At 24.4% G+C, this 22,853-nt stretch overlaps 1 protein-coding gene across 1 annotated transcript in view; it reads right to left on the reverse strand.

The window, feature by feature from the left end:
* The window catches only part of Cad99C (cadherin 99C), a 70,015-nt gene extending 51,266 nt beyond the window's left edge, over positions 1-18,749 (reverse strand). The window contains 2 exon segments of the mRNA XM_011503386.1: positions 18,144-18,388; positions 18,689-18,749. Coding sequence (XP_011501688.1) covers positions 18,144-18,388; positions 18,689-18,749 — 306 coding nt within the window.
* Between the last annotated feature and the right edge of the window lie 4,104 nt (positions 18,750-22,853).

Below are 22,853 nucleotides of genomic sequence, written 5' to 3' on the forward strand. Positions count from 1 at the left end.
TACTCATATGTAGTTTTTCTAAAAAGTATTTTCTTACATAATCGAATCATTTGTTTTGTTTATAATTATTTTAAATGCACTTTATTATATATGCTATATTATATATTATATATGCATATATAATATTCCAAACTAAATTCTGACGTGTATAAATATATATATATATATATATATATATATATGTCAGAATTTAGTTTGGAAACTTTTTCGCAAGTGGGTGAGTAGGATAGAATAAATGTACAATGATTTTCCAGTTTAATTTCAACAATATTCTAAGAAAATTTCGATTAAAAAATCATATCAATTATATTATAGTAATATTATATTATACTAAGAATATTGTATTACTTATTTTATTTCATTTTTAATATTTATTAAAACTGTTAAAGAAATTAAATAAAATAAAAAAATCGTAATTTTCCTTTCAACATTGAATAGTAAATTAATAAAATATGTACTAAAATAATTTTAATTGTCTATAATTATATTGTAATCAAGAAACATCATAACAGACTTTACACAATTTCAAATATATGCAACGTATTATGATTTGATTGTGCAAACTCAAATTGAAACTATGTATGTATTTAAAAAAAATGAGAATAATTAAATTAAATATTAATATTCATACATAAATCGATAGGAGTTCTCGAATTACTGAATTTTTACTGCAATTTCATATTTAGATTGATATATACCGCATGTTTATTGGTTGAAAAGTACATCTTCCTGAATAAAAGAAGGCTGAATAATTATCAAAAAATCCTTGTTTGAATATCTTCAGTTTGATGAAAATTCTATTAAATCTTATGCATACCTATGGAGATGATTGAATTAATTCGATCGGCAAATGATGTGATAAATATCGATAAATAGTTGAGACTTCCGACTTTGGCAAATTTGAAGTGTTTGAATTGTATGAATTCCGCATAATATAATAATCTTACACTTATTCATATAAATTACAAGTCACTATATATCTGCATTTCTAATAATGATACAAATGTTGCAATACAAACATACAATGTTGCAATTTATCATGTTTGAAATACATGTAATTAATACAGATATCAAAAAGATATATCGTGTGAATTATCTTATGCTGAATTAAGAAATAAAGATCATGAATTATTGTATCTTATACTTCACATACTTATAATTCCTTAAACGCTATGCAATAGTATTTTTTTTTAATTTCTTATTCAAAATATAATTTATTATATTAATTTGTTGTCTAATACGTTATATGCTATTTAAATAATAATTATATAATGATAAATTAATTGTTTAAGACTATAATTATAAACTATAGACTGCATTTTAATATATGATATAATCTCTATTTATTTTCCTCAATTAAAATAGTTTTTTGTAACTCGCTGAACCAATAATACAATTCCAAGAGAAAATATTTATATGAGTTTCAATGTGACAGCGGTTAAATAAATAATTAACCTACAGCGCCATTACTTTTCTTATTTACACATAATACTATCAATTTTGAAAATAATCGGATCTTAGATTTAGAAAGTGTAATTTATTGTGCATGACTAGTAGTTAACAACAGCGCAGCATAGCAAACTTAGTTTCAAAAATAAAAACAAGGTTGTAAGTTATAAATGACAATTGATAATAGTAGATGATTTTTAAATAATTAAACATAAACAATATAAGTTAACTTTTGAATTTATATTTATTACGTTCTTTCTTTACAAGTGAAAATCACCCTCAGAATTTTCAAACTTTCTGAAAAAAATTACATTACATTTTCAAAATCCTAATTATCATCAGCATACCATCTGCAATTATGAATTACTGCACTACTATTTTTCCTTATCACATGGCAAACAATCGCATCACGTACAATTATTACTTTTTTTTTAATTACAACGGTGACACATATCTCATGAGTGCATTACACCGCTTATAATTTATATCGATCTGACTCGATCATTTAAGTTAACCCGTCAGAGCAAATTATTTGCAAACTATAGCGAATGTGATAATAAAGCTCATTATATTTCCAATCAATGATAGAATATTCAAATTATTTATGAAAATTTTTTAATTATTATATCACTTAATTACAATAGTAAGTCGCTATTCTGTAATTAATAAAGTCTATTTATAATAAAAAGAATTATAATTTAATAAGTAATTTAAGAAATGTCTTCGTTTTTTATTTACTCTATTGTTGTCACTAGGTATACAATGACATAAAATTTTCTTGATAAGTTGCGATCGATTACAGATGAATAAAAAAGAAACAATCGATAATTTTTTCGTATGTACATTATATGGAGTATAAGTAGCGTCTTAATGTTAAAAATCTTTTCAAAATTGTACAGTAAGAATTCATACTACAATTACTAGAAAAATATATATTTTTATCTCAACTAATATTCTTATTCTCATTCAATCTTGATTTTAATATTTTTCGTGCCCACTGATATCAATACATTTGAAATAATTCAAGATTTATCCTTTATATATATTAAAAATTCAAATATAAAAAACAAAATTATTTGCTTTATTATTTTTATCATGAAATTTAACAATAATTTTTTAAGCGAAAAAATTATTTGTATTAGTGCTGTAATAAGTGAAATACACTATATAAAATCTTCCAACTTCATTAGCCACATTTTTCTAACTTTAATAGATAGAACAATTGACATCTAACGCATTTTCTAAGTCAATGTAAAGATACGAAGAGTATTTTACAAAAAAAGTTAGAGAACAGACATGCGGAAGCAATGGAGTATAAGTGGAAATAGTCTGCGAATTCTCACGGGAATCTGAGTTAAGGAAAATGTACAGTACGGTGCATCTAAACACGTTACACAGATACGCGACTGTGGAGAAATTTAAAGAAACAATGCAGTTTGTGCTCTATGGCATAAGAAGAGATGCAAAAATGTGATCATTGTATAATTTATAGTATGTGCGAGGAGAAGTGATGCCACTAAAATCTAATATGGATATTTTTTTACAACTTTTTCATATAATTGGAATATGAAATGTCATAAGTTTCGTACAGTCATTTAAAAATATTTTTAAATTTTATAAATATAAAAAACAGTAATTTCTTTGTTATACCTATAAAAAATTTATTTCTTGTATATTTTAGAATATTTTATAATAATAAAACCAATTATTATACCTTAAAAATCTTATAATAATTGTAAAAAGAATTTTTCTACTTTTTTAATAAGCATTGAAACTTTACGATTCTATACAACATTTTAATGTAAACTCAACGAAATTGAATATAAATTTATTTAATAAACCTAAATTTTACTTATATTATTTCATACATAATTATGAGTATGTTTAATGCAAAATTCCAATATTTTACTGTGAATAATTACAACATTTTGAAACTCATATTTACAAGAATAAGAACATAATATAATTTATAAAAAGAATATTAAAAAAATAATTTTTATTAAAAAAGAATCTATGGATTATTGCATTGAAATTTTTAAAAAATATTTATTACGTGTTAAAAATACACGATTTATATATTAATATGGAATACTCATTGAATTCTAACAATTGAATATTATTATAAACAAAAGAATTTTGTTTTGCTCTTTTAATGCTAGCTATAAACTATATAAATAACATTCCTCACAATTGCCCACATTGCTATAATATTTACATTTTACAAATCATATCAATAAAAAATAGACGCATTTTTTTCACTTTATAATAAAAATATCTTATAATGAAGTTTGCTAAAGTAATTAAAATTTTATTATATTTATATGATTAATAAATTAATATAGTTTTTAAATTTCAATTGTATTTAAAAATCAATTGACACTATTATACACTAATAGAAAAACATTTTAATTATAATGTATACAATATATATGTCTCTAAGCTATAAATATATATAAAATTATATATTATAAATTTATTCAAAACATAAAAATAATCTTAATTGTAAAAATATAATTCTGATAATAAAATAAGTAAATTATAATTTTTAAGATATATCTATAAAAATAATGGGACTTTCAAACATTTTTAAACTAATTAAAAATTTTATTGAGTTATCTATGTTTCCTTACAGAAATTTTAGTATATACTTTATATATAATATAACTAATCAATATTTGATTTTACGTCTACGTTTATTTGTATATTTTATTCTAATTGAATCGATTAGAAAACTGTTACTGAAATTCGTGAAAAACCACTGCAATTGGCTTCGCATTAACGTTAATGTAGTAGAAGTGATAAGCTACAGATAGAGATATGTATATTCGATCATTTTCTTCGTAATCAAAATGCATTATAAAAGCTTCATCCAAATAGTCTTTTTACAACTGAGACGATAGGGAGTAGAGACTTAAATAAACTATATAAACATTACCATTAATTTAATAGTGTAAATAGTGTTACTTCATTCAGAGTTTATAAGAAGACATCCGTCTGCACTTTAATGCAATTAACACTGTAATTAACTTATTCCGAAATTATTTTTAGAATTAAGATAAGCTTTCATGGATCTTTTTTTATTAATTTTTATTGCAGCTATATAATATAATATATAATAGTCATATAATAATATAAGGATATTATTTTATAATAGTTTTATTATAGGAGTTCGGAGAAATGCTATGCATTAAAATACTTTCAAACATTATTCAAATGAAAACGTTTAAAGATTTTAACATTAACTAACAATTTTAACCAATTTTCATAATAAAAACTAATCAATCAATTATTCACATCAATTATTAGTATTTATTTAGATGTGTTTTACTATGAATATACATATCTTCATTTTAACGTCTTAACATTTTAGCAATGAAGATACCTAAAATACCAACTTTCATAGCCTTTCTTCTCATAGCTATTAGACATCAATAAATGTCTCTAATTAAAAAATATATAAACTTGTATAAAACTTAAATACTATTGTCCTCTGCATAGATATAATATATCACTGTGGAAGTTTTCAAATAAAAATTATTATCTATTAATAAATAATATTCGAATATCTCTTCTGTATGTTAAAATGAAACTTTATACAATAATAAATCATGATCATACAAAGTGCAATGATATTCTGATTTTATTTAAATAGTAGCAATTTTTATTCTATACACATTCCTCGACAGATTCAATGTAGTTCGTGTATTAGAAAGTTCAAAAAACATTTTAAAATAAATAAAAATTAACTATCTGAAGTCGAGTTTTGACAACTATCTATACTTTTTCAAACACAAAGATATAAGAATTATTTTCAAAAATAATGTCAGAATTTTAATTCTATATAAGTATAAAGCATAAATAAGGTCGTGAAAACTAATGGTACGTTAAAATTACATAAATTTATGTGAAATTTGCTCAAATAGTTACAGAAATTAAAGTCAAGAGAATTTCCATCTAGCCTAAGTAAATTAATTTAAATTTGAACAGGTGATTTTGCATACAATTTGCTTCTAACTCTCAGTTGATATTAATAAATCTGAGTTGAATAAAGTCTAACAGAAAGAATTAATATGTAATTTACGAATGCGGCAAACTTGCGAGAACTCATAGGGTACGTGCATGAAAGAAGAATCTATAATCCAGGAATAAAACTTCAATTTAAATAAAACATCCCGACAAAGACTCGCGTAACTCAATTTACTGAAATCATAATTAAGTCGTAATTGTGAATCGAAACTCAAGTAACATTGAGCCTAGAATTCTTCGACATGCCCAATTTATACTAATTACTAACTAGAATGAATTAACATTCAATATTTATGATTGAATTGTGGTTCTTTTTCTTTATACACGTTGATATACTAAAAATAAGCTTTATAATATGTTTGCTTATAATTATTTCATTTTTACAAATACATGTTTACAGAACCGCAACTATTGACAAAAGAATATGGGTGCACTCTTATTTTACTCATAAACTGAATATAGACAAAATTACATTCTTCTTATATCAATGATTTTACGTTTTATTTTTTATTATTTTGATTTAATAAAAATCAATGAATTTTATGAAAATCCACATGATGCAACTAACTTTTCGGCTTAGCATCCATAAGCTTCAACAATTTTGGAAGAAGCAACTATTTATAATTTCTCTCCTCTATGCCACAAACTCGACACGGTACACCGACCTAAAGAGGTCTAAACAATTACTACTAGCGGTACTGACGAAGAAGGTCGGATCGCTAAAGGAAGATTATAAACTTCTTCAAGGACTCTAAAAAGCGTGTTAGATAGATCGACCGATTAAAATACGGAAAGTTGAGCAGCGCTTGACAAAAAATGTTTTATTACACTCAACATAGCATTAGAGATAAGTTTACAAAGAAAAGACCCTTTTTTAAATATTTCATATCAAGTTTTTACTTATCTCTGTTGTTCGATATCATTTATATTCATTTTTTATATTTATAAATTTTTTTATTAAATATTTACACACACACACACACACACATATATATATATATATATATATATATATATATTAAAGGACCATTATATTAAAATTAATAAAATACTAAAAACATTAAATTTATAAGAATTCTTTAATATATCTAATATATCTAATGTATATAAGAAATAGGTAAAATATATATCTTATATGCTTAAAATACAAAGAATATTTATAAAATCTAAAATATGTCTTAAAAAAATTTCATTTCATATTTACTTATTAGTTAATTCATAAAATTCATGAGTAAATATGTATTATATAATATTTTATTCATTAGTTTATTGAACTTTTGATTTTTTTTCTTCATATTAATTTCATAATTTATTCACTAATTCATATTGGCATTTTTTTGTTCTTGAAGTGTCGGCAGCAATAAATATCGATACAATAATATCGGAATAATTTTTTAAATATTATCTAGATCCTTACAAATATTTAAGAAGTATGACGTTTTTATATTTACTAATTTCAATATCACAATTACACATATTAATATTAGTTAAGTTTAAAATAATTTAATATATTACAGATGTATAAAAATATTTGTATTTTAGACTTGGTTTTTATAATATTGCAATACTATTCATAAAGCATCACAAAGTATTTTTACTATAAAATCAATTTCATAAATATTTTCAATATTACAGAAGTACAGGAGAATTTGGTTTTAACGTGAATTAAATTTAATTTCCAATACTCTTAAATATTTAATATTCAATATCGGCAGTTAAGGAGACTAACTATTTAAAACTATCTATTTGTAGCCATTCAATTTTATTTCAACTTATATAATTTTATTAAAATGGAGTAAAATTTGATAAATAGAGCAACAATTATTAAGCTTCTTAAATTAATCCAGCAATATAAATAATAACTGAATTATTTAAAATTCAATTGTTATTCTTTAAAATCTGCATGTCATAACTGTTGGTTTTCTGATAAGCGTATAACAAGACTCCTCACGAAAACTCTTCTTTCTTCATTTTTGTTTGCTCAAAATTTTTTCACTCAAAAGGGGCGTCAATTTTTACAAATGTTTATGGATTAGCTAAGATCTCACGCTATAGTGTGCATTTATAGAAAAAACTGGTACAACCTGTTTTGCTCATCTGACCGTCAAATGATTTTAATCTAGAGATTGTTTTTCATCCCTTTCAGAACCTACAAACACTCCAAATCTGGAACTAATGCTCTTCCTTGATTAAGTGTTAATTTTTAGTTAAATTCCTGTTTTTCATGTACAAATAGAATTTTTTATATTTTATATTCTTGTTTTATATTGTTAGTTCAAATAAATAGAAAATACAAGTAAAATTTCCATAACAATTGTAATTAAACTAATATATATGTAATATCTATATAAAAAAAATATGTACATTGCAGTGATATTGCGCTACTATAATTTGGATCATTATAATACTTCTGGGAATCGTAGATAAATGTGGCTCTCGCAAAATAAGATCACTTAAACTCTTCGGCACGTAAGAATTTAATTGTAGTATCTTGAAAGCATTATTTCACAGATAGAATAGTTTTCTTTTATGTATGAGATGAAAGAAAGAGTTGTTCGTGCGGAAAATGACAGTCTATATCATATCCTTATCTTGAGTAATTACCAACCTATAAACGAAATTGGATCGGTAGTGCATTTTTTAAGAGGGCAGGGAGAGAATTGAAAATTTTCATAATCGTTTTTTCTTTATGCTTCAGTATGATACTTCAGCTTATATACTTTATATGCATTTATAAACATTTCATCCAAAAGTTATGATAATAAAATAAAAATATATAATTACTTTATTATGTTAACTGAGATTCAGCGATAGTTCGTTTATTTAAATAATTTTAAAAATGTGAATGGAATACTTTATACTTTTAATCTACTATATAATGTGTTCTACTAGTATTCAAAGTTATACATTTAAGATAATATAAAAATAAATGTGGAAAGTAAATAACTTTTAGTAAGATATTAATTTATTATTGCTTAGTGCTTTTAAATGTTAATGTCTATAATAGAATTGTACTAAACAATTGTAATACATTGTACTTCAATAAAACAATTTACAAAATTTAAATTTTTAACAATGATTAATTAATAAAAAAATTAATTAAATTCAATTAATTATATAATTTATATGTTAACAAAAATAATATGGATACTTGTGGTATTTTACTAATGAAAATGGTTTCCAGATCTCAAAACGAGCTTGGCATGTCGAAAGCCAAGTTAACAACATGCCAGTAGATTCCACAAGAACTTAAGCTTAATGCGAGCTCACTTTATGGAGGAATCCAATAATGAAGATATCGACAAGCAGCAGCTGTCCACAGATGCACCCAATGAAAATGAATTGTCTGCAGTATTCGTAATTCGTAACATTTCTCTGGGATCGTTAAATGCCGTCCGAACTCTTGGCAAAATACAAGCCAATGTTGAAATATCACGTTCCTCGGAAGAAAAATGATTTTACTTGCTGATAGATAACCCAATTTACTGTAGGAACAAGATTTTAAGATCACGTGATACGCGAAAAAAGGGTGCTCACATACTGTGAAATTAGCTCTTTTGTCTTCTATCAAAACTGTTCTTTTATTAATGGTAACAGCAGTAGTTATAATATTGCAGATATGACAGAATGATAACATCAGTAGAAGTCGAGAGAAACCTCTAAAAAAGCAGGAAAATTAATCTGGGATATAATATAGTAAATATTTCTATTACTTTTTCAGTCATTACTTAGAATAAGTGGATAAATTCTAATAATTTACAAAAGTTAATTATTCGAACTAATATAATGATTTTAAAAAAAATTATTTTTTATATTTTTAATTTACACATAATAAAGCATAGATATATGTAAGTTAGCTAAAATATTAAACAGATTACAAAAAGACTCGTAAAAATGTATTATTTAAGCAAACTTGAAATCTTCGAAATTAATTATTTACGTCAATATTTAAAGGTATTTGTCGATACTCTTAAAATATTGATCAATACTAATTAAATATAAAGATAATATATAAAACTATTATAATTCAATACATAAAATGCTATGTCTCATAATTGTGCTTTGTTTTATATGAACGCATTTATTACTTATAATCATTGTACAAAGAACGTAGATACTTGATTTTAAAAACAGTATTGTCAATTAAAGATTAGTTTAATAAATTAATAGAAGTACGCATCATCAATATTCTTAAATATATTAACTATATTTACTAATCGAGAATTTATCAATCAAAGTCTTTAATTTACAAAACAAAGTTTCTTAACAGCAAAACTGATTTCCAGGTTTTCACTATTTTATTGGGTATATCAATAAGGATGATTGTTGATATTATTTTATGAAGCATAATTTATTTAGACAAATACAAATTAAGAATTTGTTGTTTACAATACTTGTTACTAAAATAATACTTTTATTTAAAATAATTTTTCAGCTATGATTGATTAATTTTCTTATACTAATAACATTTTTAAAACAAAATAAAATATGAAACTTTATAATATTTTTTCTGATAAATATGTACTACACTAATTTAACGATAACAAATATCAAATAAATAAAAACTTTCTTTAAATTAAAATAATTTAAATTTAACTTTTAAGTTTCCGGGAAAAGCTTATATATTTTCGAAGCTTATATAGCTTCGTATCTTCATCTTCTGAAAGTGAACCCCTTTTCAAATCTGCGATTGTAGTCGTAAAATAACACTATTCAACATATGAGTTGAAAAGCTTTATGCATTATTGTACCACTTGCTAAGCGTTCACTAAAAATCCAGAATTGCAGGTAAGAGTATCCGGTATTCGTGACCAGATAATTGGATGCTAGAAGGTGTACTTGAAAAACTATGGTGAAATATTATAAAAGCCTGTAGAGTAATGTACAGTCATTTTAAATAATTAGTACGATAGATTTACAATAGCATCATTTCCTGGTAGCCGATGTTAATAATATCGACGTACATTTGAAAAATGTGCAACGATTGACTTATTAAACCTAATTTCAAACATTTCCACGTATGTTTTAACGAATAGACGAGATTATCATTTACCTCTATTCAAAGTTTCATCGTGTTATTATTGAGCCTTAAACTCGTAATCTAAGACATTTATTTACTTTTATAGGTAGGTAATGAAATAAAAAGGGTTGTACTACATCATCAGTAATATGTAAATTATAATTCTGGAAAAACAAGTTTTCACTGCTGCAATTTTCAAGTAATTTTATATAAATTATGCCGCAGGTACAATTTAAATGTTTGCAAAATGATACCATGTAGTAATATAATATGCTCGTTATAAACTTTTTGACATTACTTTTTTCCTCATACTGACAATAAAAGTTTATTGCACAATAAGTACCACAATAGAGATAAAATCTGTCAGATATACAGAGCAATTTGTTAGGAGTCTTGAAGAAACCCGTTATTACGACTAAGCAAGTTGTGAAGATTATAGTATTAAAATTATTACAGCTTAGAAGACATGGATTTATCTAAAAAAATTATGATTTAAATTCGGTTCTCACCAGTGACATTTTATAACACATTAATTACCAAAATCAGAATTTAAATACTTAAAATAATTATCGAATAATACCGTTTTGTACAAAATCAATAATAAACTCTCAGTCTAATCGTCTTTCAAATTTATTAAGCTAATTTCAATGCCTTTAATTACTTTACAGCAGTACGGTACAGTAAAAAAAAATAGTGAAAATAATTCATCATGAGAAATTGTATACACACTTAATAAAAACTTGCCACTTTTATACTTGAAATTATTAAAATTAATTTTTGAGTGTAAAAACCTGTATTTTTGTTTTCAAATGGAACAAATATTGAGTTAGAAAATAAGTTTACGGGAAATGATAAAACTTAAAATAGTAAATTGAATACAATTTAACAAAATAAATAATGATTATTTGAAATATGTAGCTTAATTGGAAAGTAAAATACCATAAAATCAAAATCTATTTATTTCTTGAGAAATTTTCTCATTTTTTGACATAATATTCTTTGGAAAAAAAGGAATGCAATGAAAGGATAATGGCCTTAAAAAAATATAACTGCTCCGAACTAGTTAATTCTAATTAACATAGTGAATTCCATATTAATTCTCATTTAGGCAAGAATAATACATTGAAACAAATTGCTAGTTGTTGAATATTATTTTTTTAATAATTATTTTGAATAAATTATAGTATCATTTGGTAGTTTTAAATGAACAATTTGATGAGTACATTAAAATGATTTGTTATATATTACACGTTTTGATTCCAGTTACGTAAGATATAAACTTTAAAAATATGACACGACATGTTGTGTGAAAGATGAACCATTAAATATTTCCAATTTTTATCATTCAATCATAAAAATATATCTGCACAAATTTTAAAACCATCCAAATATTGAGTATACCAATTCAAAAATTACAATGATCAAAAATTAGATTATTCCATTTTCCTATACTGTATATGCCTAACGTATGCCCTATATAACACTAATATATAACATTAATCATATATAACTTTAATTGATACCATAGTTTTTCGACATCCAGCAATGCCTGACATTTCTAGTAAAATATTCCACGCGCCAAATTAAGAAAATAAAATAAAAATAAAAATAGTTAAAATAAAGATAGAGTTAAAATATATTTAAAAATTTAAGATCCATGATTCACATGTCAGTAAGACAAATGTTAGTGTACATCATATTTCATTGTTTTCATATCTTTATAATGTAGAAAGTAGAAATTTTATTAATACAATCTTTTAACAAGCGATATAATACTATTGTAGTACTTCAATATTTTTAGGCAGTAATAAAATGTTAGATACTTTAAAATAAAAATTAGTATACATTAATGTATAAGGAAGTAATCTACTTTTTATATGTAAAGAATAAACGGGAATCTATCCACTAAGGAATAGATCACAGATTCATTTTCGAGAAAAAGATTCTTCGAATGTTTTTTAGTTCGAAAATTTAAATTTACATTACAGAATACCGAAGTGAATGTAAGATTCAAAAGTGTGAAATTCAGGATTCAATATAAAAGCGATGTTTTACTCAAGGACTTATGTATATGTAATGCTTAATTGAATTTTTATTATTCGAATTATAAGCATCTTCAACTATATATATAGTATTAACAATTATTTATTTATTATTTTACTTTATAATAATTTTTTCAAGCTTCAGTTACTTACTTAATGATAACTTAACTTATTTATAATTTAACTTTAGAAGAATTACTGATTCGATTTGATGTCTTAATCAACAAATACGAAACAAATGTACTAAAATATTTAAATCATATTGTACTAAAAAATAAATATACTTTGCTTTTGTAAATTATATACAGCTATAACAGATCATTATTAAAATTCATAAAGAAGTCTAATAAGTATATATTATTTATAATTTGAAACTTAACATTATAATTCTTCTTATATCAAATATTAGTACTTGGCCTAACTATGCAGTTTCTAAACAGAATCAAAGCCAAACTAATAAATTAACAAAATAATTTAATAATAGATGACTTTAATAAATATTGTTTATAAGAAAAATAATAATTTCAATCCAATTAAAAATCTTAAAGAATAAGCGATTCAGTATGTCAAGAAATGAAGTTGTTAAATCTGAATAAAGAGATCAAGCAAATAGATTAAAAGAAACCAGTGTACAATGTTAAAGTATCCGATCTAGTGGAAAGTAATGCAAGTGCCAGCAACCAAGGGCACTGAAAAAGTAGATAGCAACTGATGTTAAGGCAATGACAACCAAGTACATTCATACCACACGGATTTTTTGCAACTTCAAAAGTCGAAGGAAAAACATATAATGGAATGTTAAATTAACATCGATCGACAATAGTCACGATTCATGTAATAACGATTAAAGACAAAAATCGAAATTCTAACGTACTAAATTTATCAGATATTCGAAAAACAAGAACAATGGCAATCGACTAGGTATTTACATATACTCCCAGTGTCTGATTTCCTTTTTGTTACCATAATTATTGGACTATATCAGATGAAAAAATATCATAAGTTTTACGACTTAAAGGGAGATCGCTTAATATATATGAAAAACTTCATCGGGAAATATGTGAATGCGCATTTACGTTAAGAATATTTCATATTAATAAGGATATTTCGAAGCATTAGGACTATTATAAATAGTTAGTATAATTATTTCAGCGAAAGATTAAAATAATATTATCAATAAGAAATCAAATATGCAGTAAATATCAAATTTATTTTCAAGTATTATCGTAATGTAAGTTCAAATAAAAATACTTAATGTTCTAATATTAAAAAAAAATAACGCAAGAGTCCTTTAAAGTAAACAAATTAACAAAATATTAATTTTTGAATAAAACAAATAATAATAATACACGTAAAATACAACATTAGAATGTATAAATAATTTGCAATACAAACATATCGGTACGTATGGTGGAATAGCTTTCTTTAAGAGTAAGTTAAAGCACTAACATGCGGGATAAATATCGCATAATTATCTAAAGGTAGTATTCGGTACTGTTGGAAAAGGTTACACAATACAAAAGTCATTAAGCGATCGTATGCGGTGATACTGTGTAGAGTAGAATACAGCGTCCGAGACCTTTCTTTTCATTTCATGGAGTAAATATATGAAATAGCGAAACAATAGGAACAAGAGTCGTATTACGTGCTTAGATTTCATGGCCTACTCGTGATATTTTTACTGTAAACAGTTAGCATTTTCCGTTTCTTTTTAGAAATGAACACTTTTCGCGAGATTTCTATCAGACAATTTTAATTGTTGACGTATGTTGCTTTAAAAAATAACTATTCCGAAATAATTATACTTCCAAAATTTTAATAAACAAATGAACGTTATTTAATTGTTTCGAACGTGGAGTTGTTCAACAATAGCCTTTTATATTCTTTTTGGAAAAAAATTAATTGGTAGTATTGATTTAAATATTATAGTATTGTTTTGTAGCATCAACTTAGTCATTCCCCACGTTTACAAACACAAACGCGCGTGCATACACATACACGCATTGACTACAAAATATCATATATTTATTAAGAAATAAATTTTCGTACGGGCATTTGAAAATAAAATTAAGTAAGTAATTGAATGAAGTGAAAAATAATATATTACAAGACATTATTCTGAAATATTGAGTCTTAGAAAAGATGATTAATCCAAAGTGCATTCCTCGTCCAATATATAAATTGTTTATTTTTTAGAAGAAAAAATGTTGTCAAAGCTGTATATATATTCATATAAACAATTAAAAATATGTCATTAAAAAATAACTATTCCTTGACATCATTATTAAGGACTTTCCACGAAATGATAATAATCGTACTCCCAATGAAATATTTTTTTCGAGTATTGATTGAATAGAATTTATTTTAAAATTGTTTTGGAATTTTTCATTAGAAATTCAATGGCAATTTTATATTTTGTATATTCATTGATGAACAGGTAGAGTTTACAAGTTCCATGTTAGTAAATTCTCAAAATTGCAATTGAAACCTTCCGGTTGATTATTTAACTTTTTTTGTTTATCGTCTATCTTGTTTAGTTAAATCTTCTAGTTTCTTTTGGAGATCAATCGCTACATCTTCAATACGCACCTATTATATTTATAAAAATAAATATTTTTAGATATATACTATAATTTTAAGATGGTAAAATTAAACATATTAATAAAATAAGATTTTGACAAAAATTTCATAAAACTATTGTAGATTTCAAAAATTTATTTAAAATGTCTATTATAGATAAGTAATGATCATTAATATTACCGTGTATATATATATATATATATATATATTAAATTAAAAGCCACTCACATGCTATATATATATATATATATATATATATATATATATATAGCATGTGTGTGGCTTTTAATTATTTTTTTTTTTATATAATTGATCATATGAATAGTTTTATGTAAGCAGTATTATAATGTAAAAATATACACTAACCAAACTGCAATTGTCAGCATATTATATTGTTTCCTAATGTATTAAAAGAGAAATTTTAAATCTCATTGACTCCACTTTATTAGATAAAAAAAGATTCAACGATACATCAACAACAAAGGATTTAAAAAGCGGTCCACAAAGTATCAAGAAAAATGATGTTGCAGCCAACATACAAGTTTTCAGTACACCGAGCACAGTTTCAAAACGAAGATAAAAGAGAAGAAATAAGTACGAAGTCTCCTTGAAAAATGCCAACTAATTTAAACTCGTCGAGCCCAACGCTCCTTTACCACTCCCCTCACGCCTCTTCATTTCGCGACATAAACGTCGTTCGGCGATGTTAATGATGCGTTGCTCGTCACGCACTGAATTCCGGTCTTGTAACGGCCAAGGCCGCCCTTCGATATTCTGCTCCTTCGGAAAATGAAGAGATCCATTTTATCGATAAAACTAATAGTATTCCTAAGATGCTATATCAAATACTCATGAATTGCGTTATATAGTAATCCTACTTCCATTAATAAGTACATTTTATAAATTTTTCGAGAAATAAATAGTTTAAAATTTTGTTTAAACGAATCATTCAAATAATATTTGTGTACAATATTTGTTGAAGATACTTAAAAATATACTCCAATACTTTATGCAAGTTTTCTATATTGTGAACTCTTGTGAATCTATTCGATATGAAACACCTTATATATGTATTTACAGGATGTCAATATGTGCCAACAATATTTTATTATTCTATTTATTAGTGTAACTAATTTTCTTTTTTAATGCAAATACCAGAATATTTTTTAATATTCCTATTTATTAATATATATTGTATAATTAACTAAAGAAAAAGAAAATTTCAACAGTTATGATAACAAAGCTTTTCACTATTATACGTAAACTCGATTGAACTGTTTTTATTCATTTTCTACACACCAAGTTAATTTTAGTAGATAGCGAGTTTTACTTTATTTATTCGATTATGATATCAATATTTAAGCAATTTGACCCAATTACATTACTATGGCATTACGCTAGTAAGTTTTTAATTAACAATTTATATTTATTAAATTGTAACAATATTTTTAATTATACTGTAATTTTTAATACTTAAAATTTACAATTAATACCAATGTTAATAAAGAGAGGCAAAATATAATTATAACGATGATAAATTATTATTTCACTCTGAAGTATATTGATCATTAAGTGACAACTAAAATTAGTATATTACACAATATGAATATACTATAAATGCCAGGCACATTCAGATAAATTATTTATGATATAAAATGAAATATGAATATAACCTACTTTTTCTACCGAAAACAAATAAGATAAATAATTAAAAAAAATAATTAAAGAAATTAAAGCTATTTAAATACTCTCTATATATATTGTAAATTATAAAAATAAAACTTTTGCTAATAACACAATTAAAGGGATTGTATTTCGTATCATCTTATTACAATGATCATAGCAAGAAGAAGAAAGGTAATTAATAGTCATATTAGAACAGAAATAAAAATCTGCACCGAATGAAGTATAATATAATTAACTAATGAACAAAGTAAAGCATCAAGCTTTAATATTAATAGTTGAAATATTTTTATATACACACAATTTTCAAAAAACAATTATGAAATTTTTATAAAAAACAATTCACTTTAATATTAGTAAAATAAAAAATAAAAAATTATACTTGAAATAGAAGTAATCATTATGGACATTAAACGCAAAAAATAAATTCAAAGAATTCGAGACTCGGTCAATTTTTTTCTATTAAAGCATGAAATAAAACGAAATCAATGTGTTGGGTACTTTTACAAAAAATATTACAAATGTTATTCTAATACTTTCACTATTTATAAACATATCAACATTATTAATAGAATTAACTTATTCATTTCGTAAAGGAACCGAAAAATTAATATTTAAAATTCTACAGTTTTATTGTTCCAGTATAAGAGAAACTGAAGAATAATAAAAAATTATTTACCATTAAAATTGACTATTTATATAAATATTTATTTTCCAAAAGTATGACATTGTTTCATACTATTGTAAATAAAGGAATTTTATCCTGATTATAATTTATATTAATTAACATATTACGTATTTTCAAGCAGAAAATTACAAGCATAAAATACAGTTGTCATCTATAAATTTTATAATGTAATGTTAACCGAAAAGTTTTATAATTTTCGTCAAATCTAATAAAATATAAAACAAAGCTAATTCAAAATCCATTAGAATTATGATCCAATTTTTATTATTATATTCACTACACATACGTATCAATCGATACAATTTCAATATATTACATTATTCTTATTGTTGCCTTTCGAACTTAAAATAAATTCAAAGAAAAAAATTAAAACTGAAAATATATATCCAAAAATCAATATAGATATCGATTGCTGCATTATATAGTTATGTTTATCCGTATTTAAATGATTTATTTTATCCTCAAAGCACACAGTTTTTTCTTTATGATTGTGCTCCCAAAGTTCAAAAATGCCAGAATCTAGAAAGCGCTGCGCAAACCAATTAAATTTTTCAACATATGGAGATCCTCGTTCAAAATACATACTACTTCTTACACTAAAAAATTCAAATTCACTAAATCGTAATAATGGACATCCATTAGATTTCTCTTTTACCTTCATAATATCCTGTGCTTTGGATTTACTTGTGAAGCAAAGAATTTTTGTGTTCTCTTGGAGTGATTGGAAGCAGTTTTTATTACCTTTCACAATCTGCAACTTTAATTTGAGGTTTCGAAATTGATCATCTGAATCTTTAAAATAATTTGCAAAGAAACCTTCATTGATCTGAGGAAACATTTTGGATTTTTCAACTTCTTCAGCGGTCGATAGTGGTAATTCGTAAGTTTTTACATGTGTTTCTGTAATTTTTGCAAAAATATTTGAGAAATGTGTGATCGACAGAAACACGATGCAGAAAAATATTATTCTGTCGCTAGATTTCCTCGGTGTCTGTGTCGATTGTCCTAGAAAAACTCCGATCAATGCCAAATAACCAAAACTCTCTTTTGGTAATTTAAGCCAATAACTCACGAGGATAAACATTAATACAATGCACATATTGATCATATAATTGCAAAATGCAGCGAATGAAGTATCGATTTCAATCATTGCTGTCACTGAAACCAGAATACCGAAATTGTCAAAAATAAAAGGTATACTTTTTTCAACATTTTCCTCATCTAACATATTAGCCGTCGGATAAAATGGAACTGGTGACATATCAAATTTATTATCTCGTAAGCTTTTGATTATCTTTTGTATTTTATCTTTAAGTATAATGGAACTTTCGTGAATTAAATATTTCAACGATACTTCTCCTTTAGGTATTTTTTCAGTTATTATCACTTTAGTCGTGTAATTAATAACTTCTCCAAAACTGCGTAACAATTTTATTCCCGATCCATCAAAAATAAAGCTTTGGTTAAGGATATTAACTGTCATAAACGGTGGTAGATATATAAAAGGAATTTTTAATACGTATCCCTTCATATCGACAAGTTTATCAGGAAATAATTTCGTTTTCGATGTATAAATTTCGCTGTCAAAAGTTGATAGAAAAGGATTATAACTGTTCATAATCATGCTTAATTGGTGATTGTATTGTGAATCTAATCGTATAATAGAAAAATCTAAAAACTTCATGAACCAAGCATGACGTAAAATCAATTGTAACCAACTTTGGGTAATAGAATTACTCTTCAAATAAAGTAATAAACATCTTGGACGTATAGTTCTTGGAGATATGCTGACTAAAAAGTCTAATAAAGTTTGAAGTTGTCATAAATGAATACTTTCACTGTATAGCAACTTCGATAAAAATACAATGTATATTGTCGTTTTTCTAGGATAATCAAATGTTGGCATTTTTACAATTGAACTATTGATAATTTCTTGTATATTTGATACGTCAACAATAACTATTGGTGAGAATACTACCATTTTTTTAATAATACGATCTTCTTCAATAGATGTAGTTACTGAAGTATTTCTAAAAATTGTAATCTGATAAGGATGAATTTGATAAATGTGATCAACTAAAATATTCATCCAAATATCTTCATTAGCGTTTATGAAAAAAATATTTAAACTTATAAAATAATACAAATACAACATTCTCTTATGCTTAGAATCAAAGCTTGAGTATTACTGAATCACCTTTGTATTCTCACCTTAAAAATATTAGCAATTTATCTATCGTAAAGCACAAAGATACTATCTAACTATTTATTATAATATAAATATTCATTCCACCTTATGAATCATATTTGTGAACAACGGTATAATGTTTGATTCCTTTGTTATAATAAATTGCCCATTATATTATTTCGGTCGAAAGATTCATTTGTATTTATGATTTTTATTAATTGTCAAGACAATTAATACTATATATTTCTAACTGATAATTTTTCTTTCTACCTCGTATTTATAAAATCGCAACCGTTTTATCGATTTAAATCACTATTTTTATCATCATGGTTAACATCTACGATTTTATTTATTAATGTATTTACCTTTCCAGATAATTTGTTGACACTTTTTTTTTTAATTGCTATTGATCCACCGAACTGTATAATTTTATTTATAATAAATAGCCTTATTCATAAAAAATAGTACAACTGTAAATTAAGATGTTCACTGTACGTGATTATCAGGAATTTTGCATACAAATTTTAAGGTAATTAAGTAATTTATTTTAATTGGATGAAAACTTTTTTTGTTTAAAACATTGAAAACCGTAGTTAATATAATTTTTAAGTACTTTTATATTTTATTTTCTATGTATTATTTTATTCTATTATTAAATAATTACTTTATATTTATTGAAGGTCATAGTTTTTTGAAATTTTAATAAATAAATATAGACATATCTTATTAATTAAACAAACACTTTTTATAAGGGGATTTGTGTTGTAATTTCTATATTAATTTGTTTAAATAAAATAATCGTAAATCTTAGTATATTAGCTTTATTAATTTTTGTTATTTAAAAATATAAATCAGTTGATTTTGTTATTTTATTATAATATGTAATTGTCATAAATATTTAATAATCTAATAGCAGGATTTTTTTATTATAATTTCATTGTTTTGTGCTACAATAAATCTTTTAAGGAAAGCTTTAATAAATTTCTTTAACTAATTTAACTAATTAATGAATATTTTAATTCATTTTAATATTTTTTATACACAGAATTTAATATTTTATTAATTATAATTAATTTAATAAAATAAAAATATTGTATTCTAGTAATACAACTATGACAGTAAGTTATGAGTTATGATGTATATATTTTTTGTGTCAAGGGAATATAATAGAATGTAAGATACATGATAAAGCGTACAGCTTAACTGCAATAGTTATAAACAAATTTTAATTTGTTTCGATAAATATTGATATATATTACTGAAGATAATTCAACTGAATATTTATGAATATATTTTAAGTACAGTTGAGCAATGTGTTTGAGAGTAATTAAATATTAATTTATAATAAGTTGTACATAATCAGTATAATCGATATAGTATTGTATATAGTAAAAGACAACAAACGTATCGCAGCTAAATTAAAAAGTGTAACTAGAGCCAAATAGTTTGAATTAATGTCCATCCTATACAGTTTGAAATTATCTTCTTTGAATAATTCAAACATATATATATATAAGCATAATATCATTGTAATTTTATTAAGTTTTCCAGTGTTGCACAATTAAAAGTTATTTATATTATAATTATTAGTTTATTATATTATTAGTTATTTTATTAAATGATTCATTAGAAATATTGTTCACTCAATAAAAAATACATAATATATGTATAAATGAAGATAGGTGTTTATGTATTACGAACTATTATAAGAAAAACAATTTAAAAAAATTTTGGTTGTAATAGGAAATACTTATAGAATACTTATTCAGATTGCCGTTATTTTTCATTGCTTTTCTAAAAAATTTCAAAAATTGACATTTTAATTATTGAACCACAAGAATATATCTGAGAAAAAATTATTTATCATATTATGCTCTAAATGCAAAGAATGACAGTAAAGTTAATCTCTTATTTCATTACTACTATCTCATGTGAATTTCCATTTCAACATAAAACGCTTACAGACTTTATACGAGTAATTGAATTTCGTGAATATCCGAGCACACAACGAATATGCAAAGGAGCTCGAACGATATATCTACAAAATCCAGTCTCAGATTCCCATGCAGAGGTCGGTAAAACAGAGCTCTCACGTTCCTGTAAAAATACGCGTCGAAGAGGAATGGGAAAGGTGAAATGGAGTAAGAAATGAGCGAAGGAAGATCACCAAAGAACGGTGTGATCAGAAAAAAAGAATAGAAGGTAAAAAGGCGGCGCCTTCATCGAACAAAGGGACGTTCTAAAACGCAATGCAAATACAAGGGGCGCACTGGTTAGCCTTGAAAAATCAGCGTACGCATCCTCTCGCTCTTGAGGGTATTACCCCTCTCTTTTTCGAGTTTCATCTTCGCTCGTCTGGTTTCTGGCCGAGATATAGAATTTACAGATGATTGCATGAGATCGTCTTTTCGCAATCGCTAGACATAAGTAAGCAAAGTTAGAACAACAGGTCGAAAATATAGAATAATCATTGTAATTCACTTGCATCGTATCTTTAATTACCGATTACAATCGGAAAAGAGAAAGAGTTGTATTACGGTTATAAGGGACAATATTTTGAAATGGACTTTTAAAAAGAAATCTTGCAATTCACTCAAGCTTTTTAATGGAATGGTATCGCATACACTTAAGTAATATTAGGTTGAAGAATGATATCAAAATGATACCAAGTCTCGGATGAATAATTGTTAAGCTTGTAAATGGAGAAAAAAATGGTCGAGGATTATATTTAAATTATTGGCTCTTCTAACTGATATATTTAAAAAAGATTCCTTTAGAATTTTATGATTTATATCTATAATATCATTTTTTTACTAATTTACATATATTTCAAGCTCAGTTTCAACAACATCAAGGTTTTTTTAAATATTTGATTCACTCTATTATATAATATTTACTCTAACAATATACTAATTTATTAACTTGATTATTGTAATATATATGTATGTAATGAAATATTATTTTTTTAAATGCATTTCAGCAAAGAACAATATGAATAAGAAATATATTTTTCCTAAAGAATAATAAAATTTTCTTTATATAATCATTTAATATAACCTTTAAAATAATGAAAGCACCAAATAATTAATATATACTGATTTTGAAATTCCAATAGTTAATCTCACCAAATACTTATCAACACACTGAATTAAGACATTTTGGGATGATAAATGATTT

Source organism: Ceratosolen solmsi, unplaced genomic scaffold, assembly GCF_000503995.2.
Source record: "Ceratosolen solmsi marchali unplaced genomic scaffold, CerSol_1.0 scaffold10, whole genome shotgun sequence".
Lineage (NCBI taxonomy): Eukaryota > Metazoa > Arthropoda > Insecta > Hymenoptera > Agaonidae > Ceratosolen > Ceratosolen solmsi.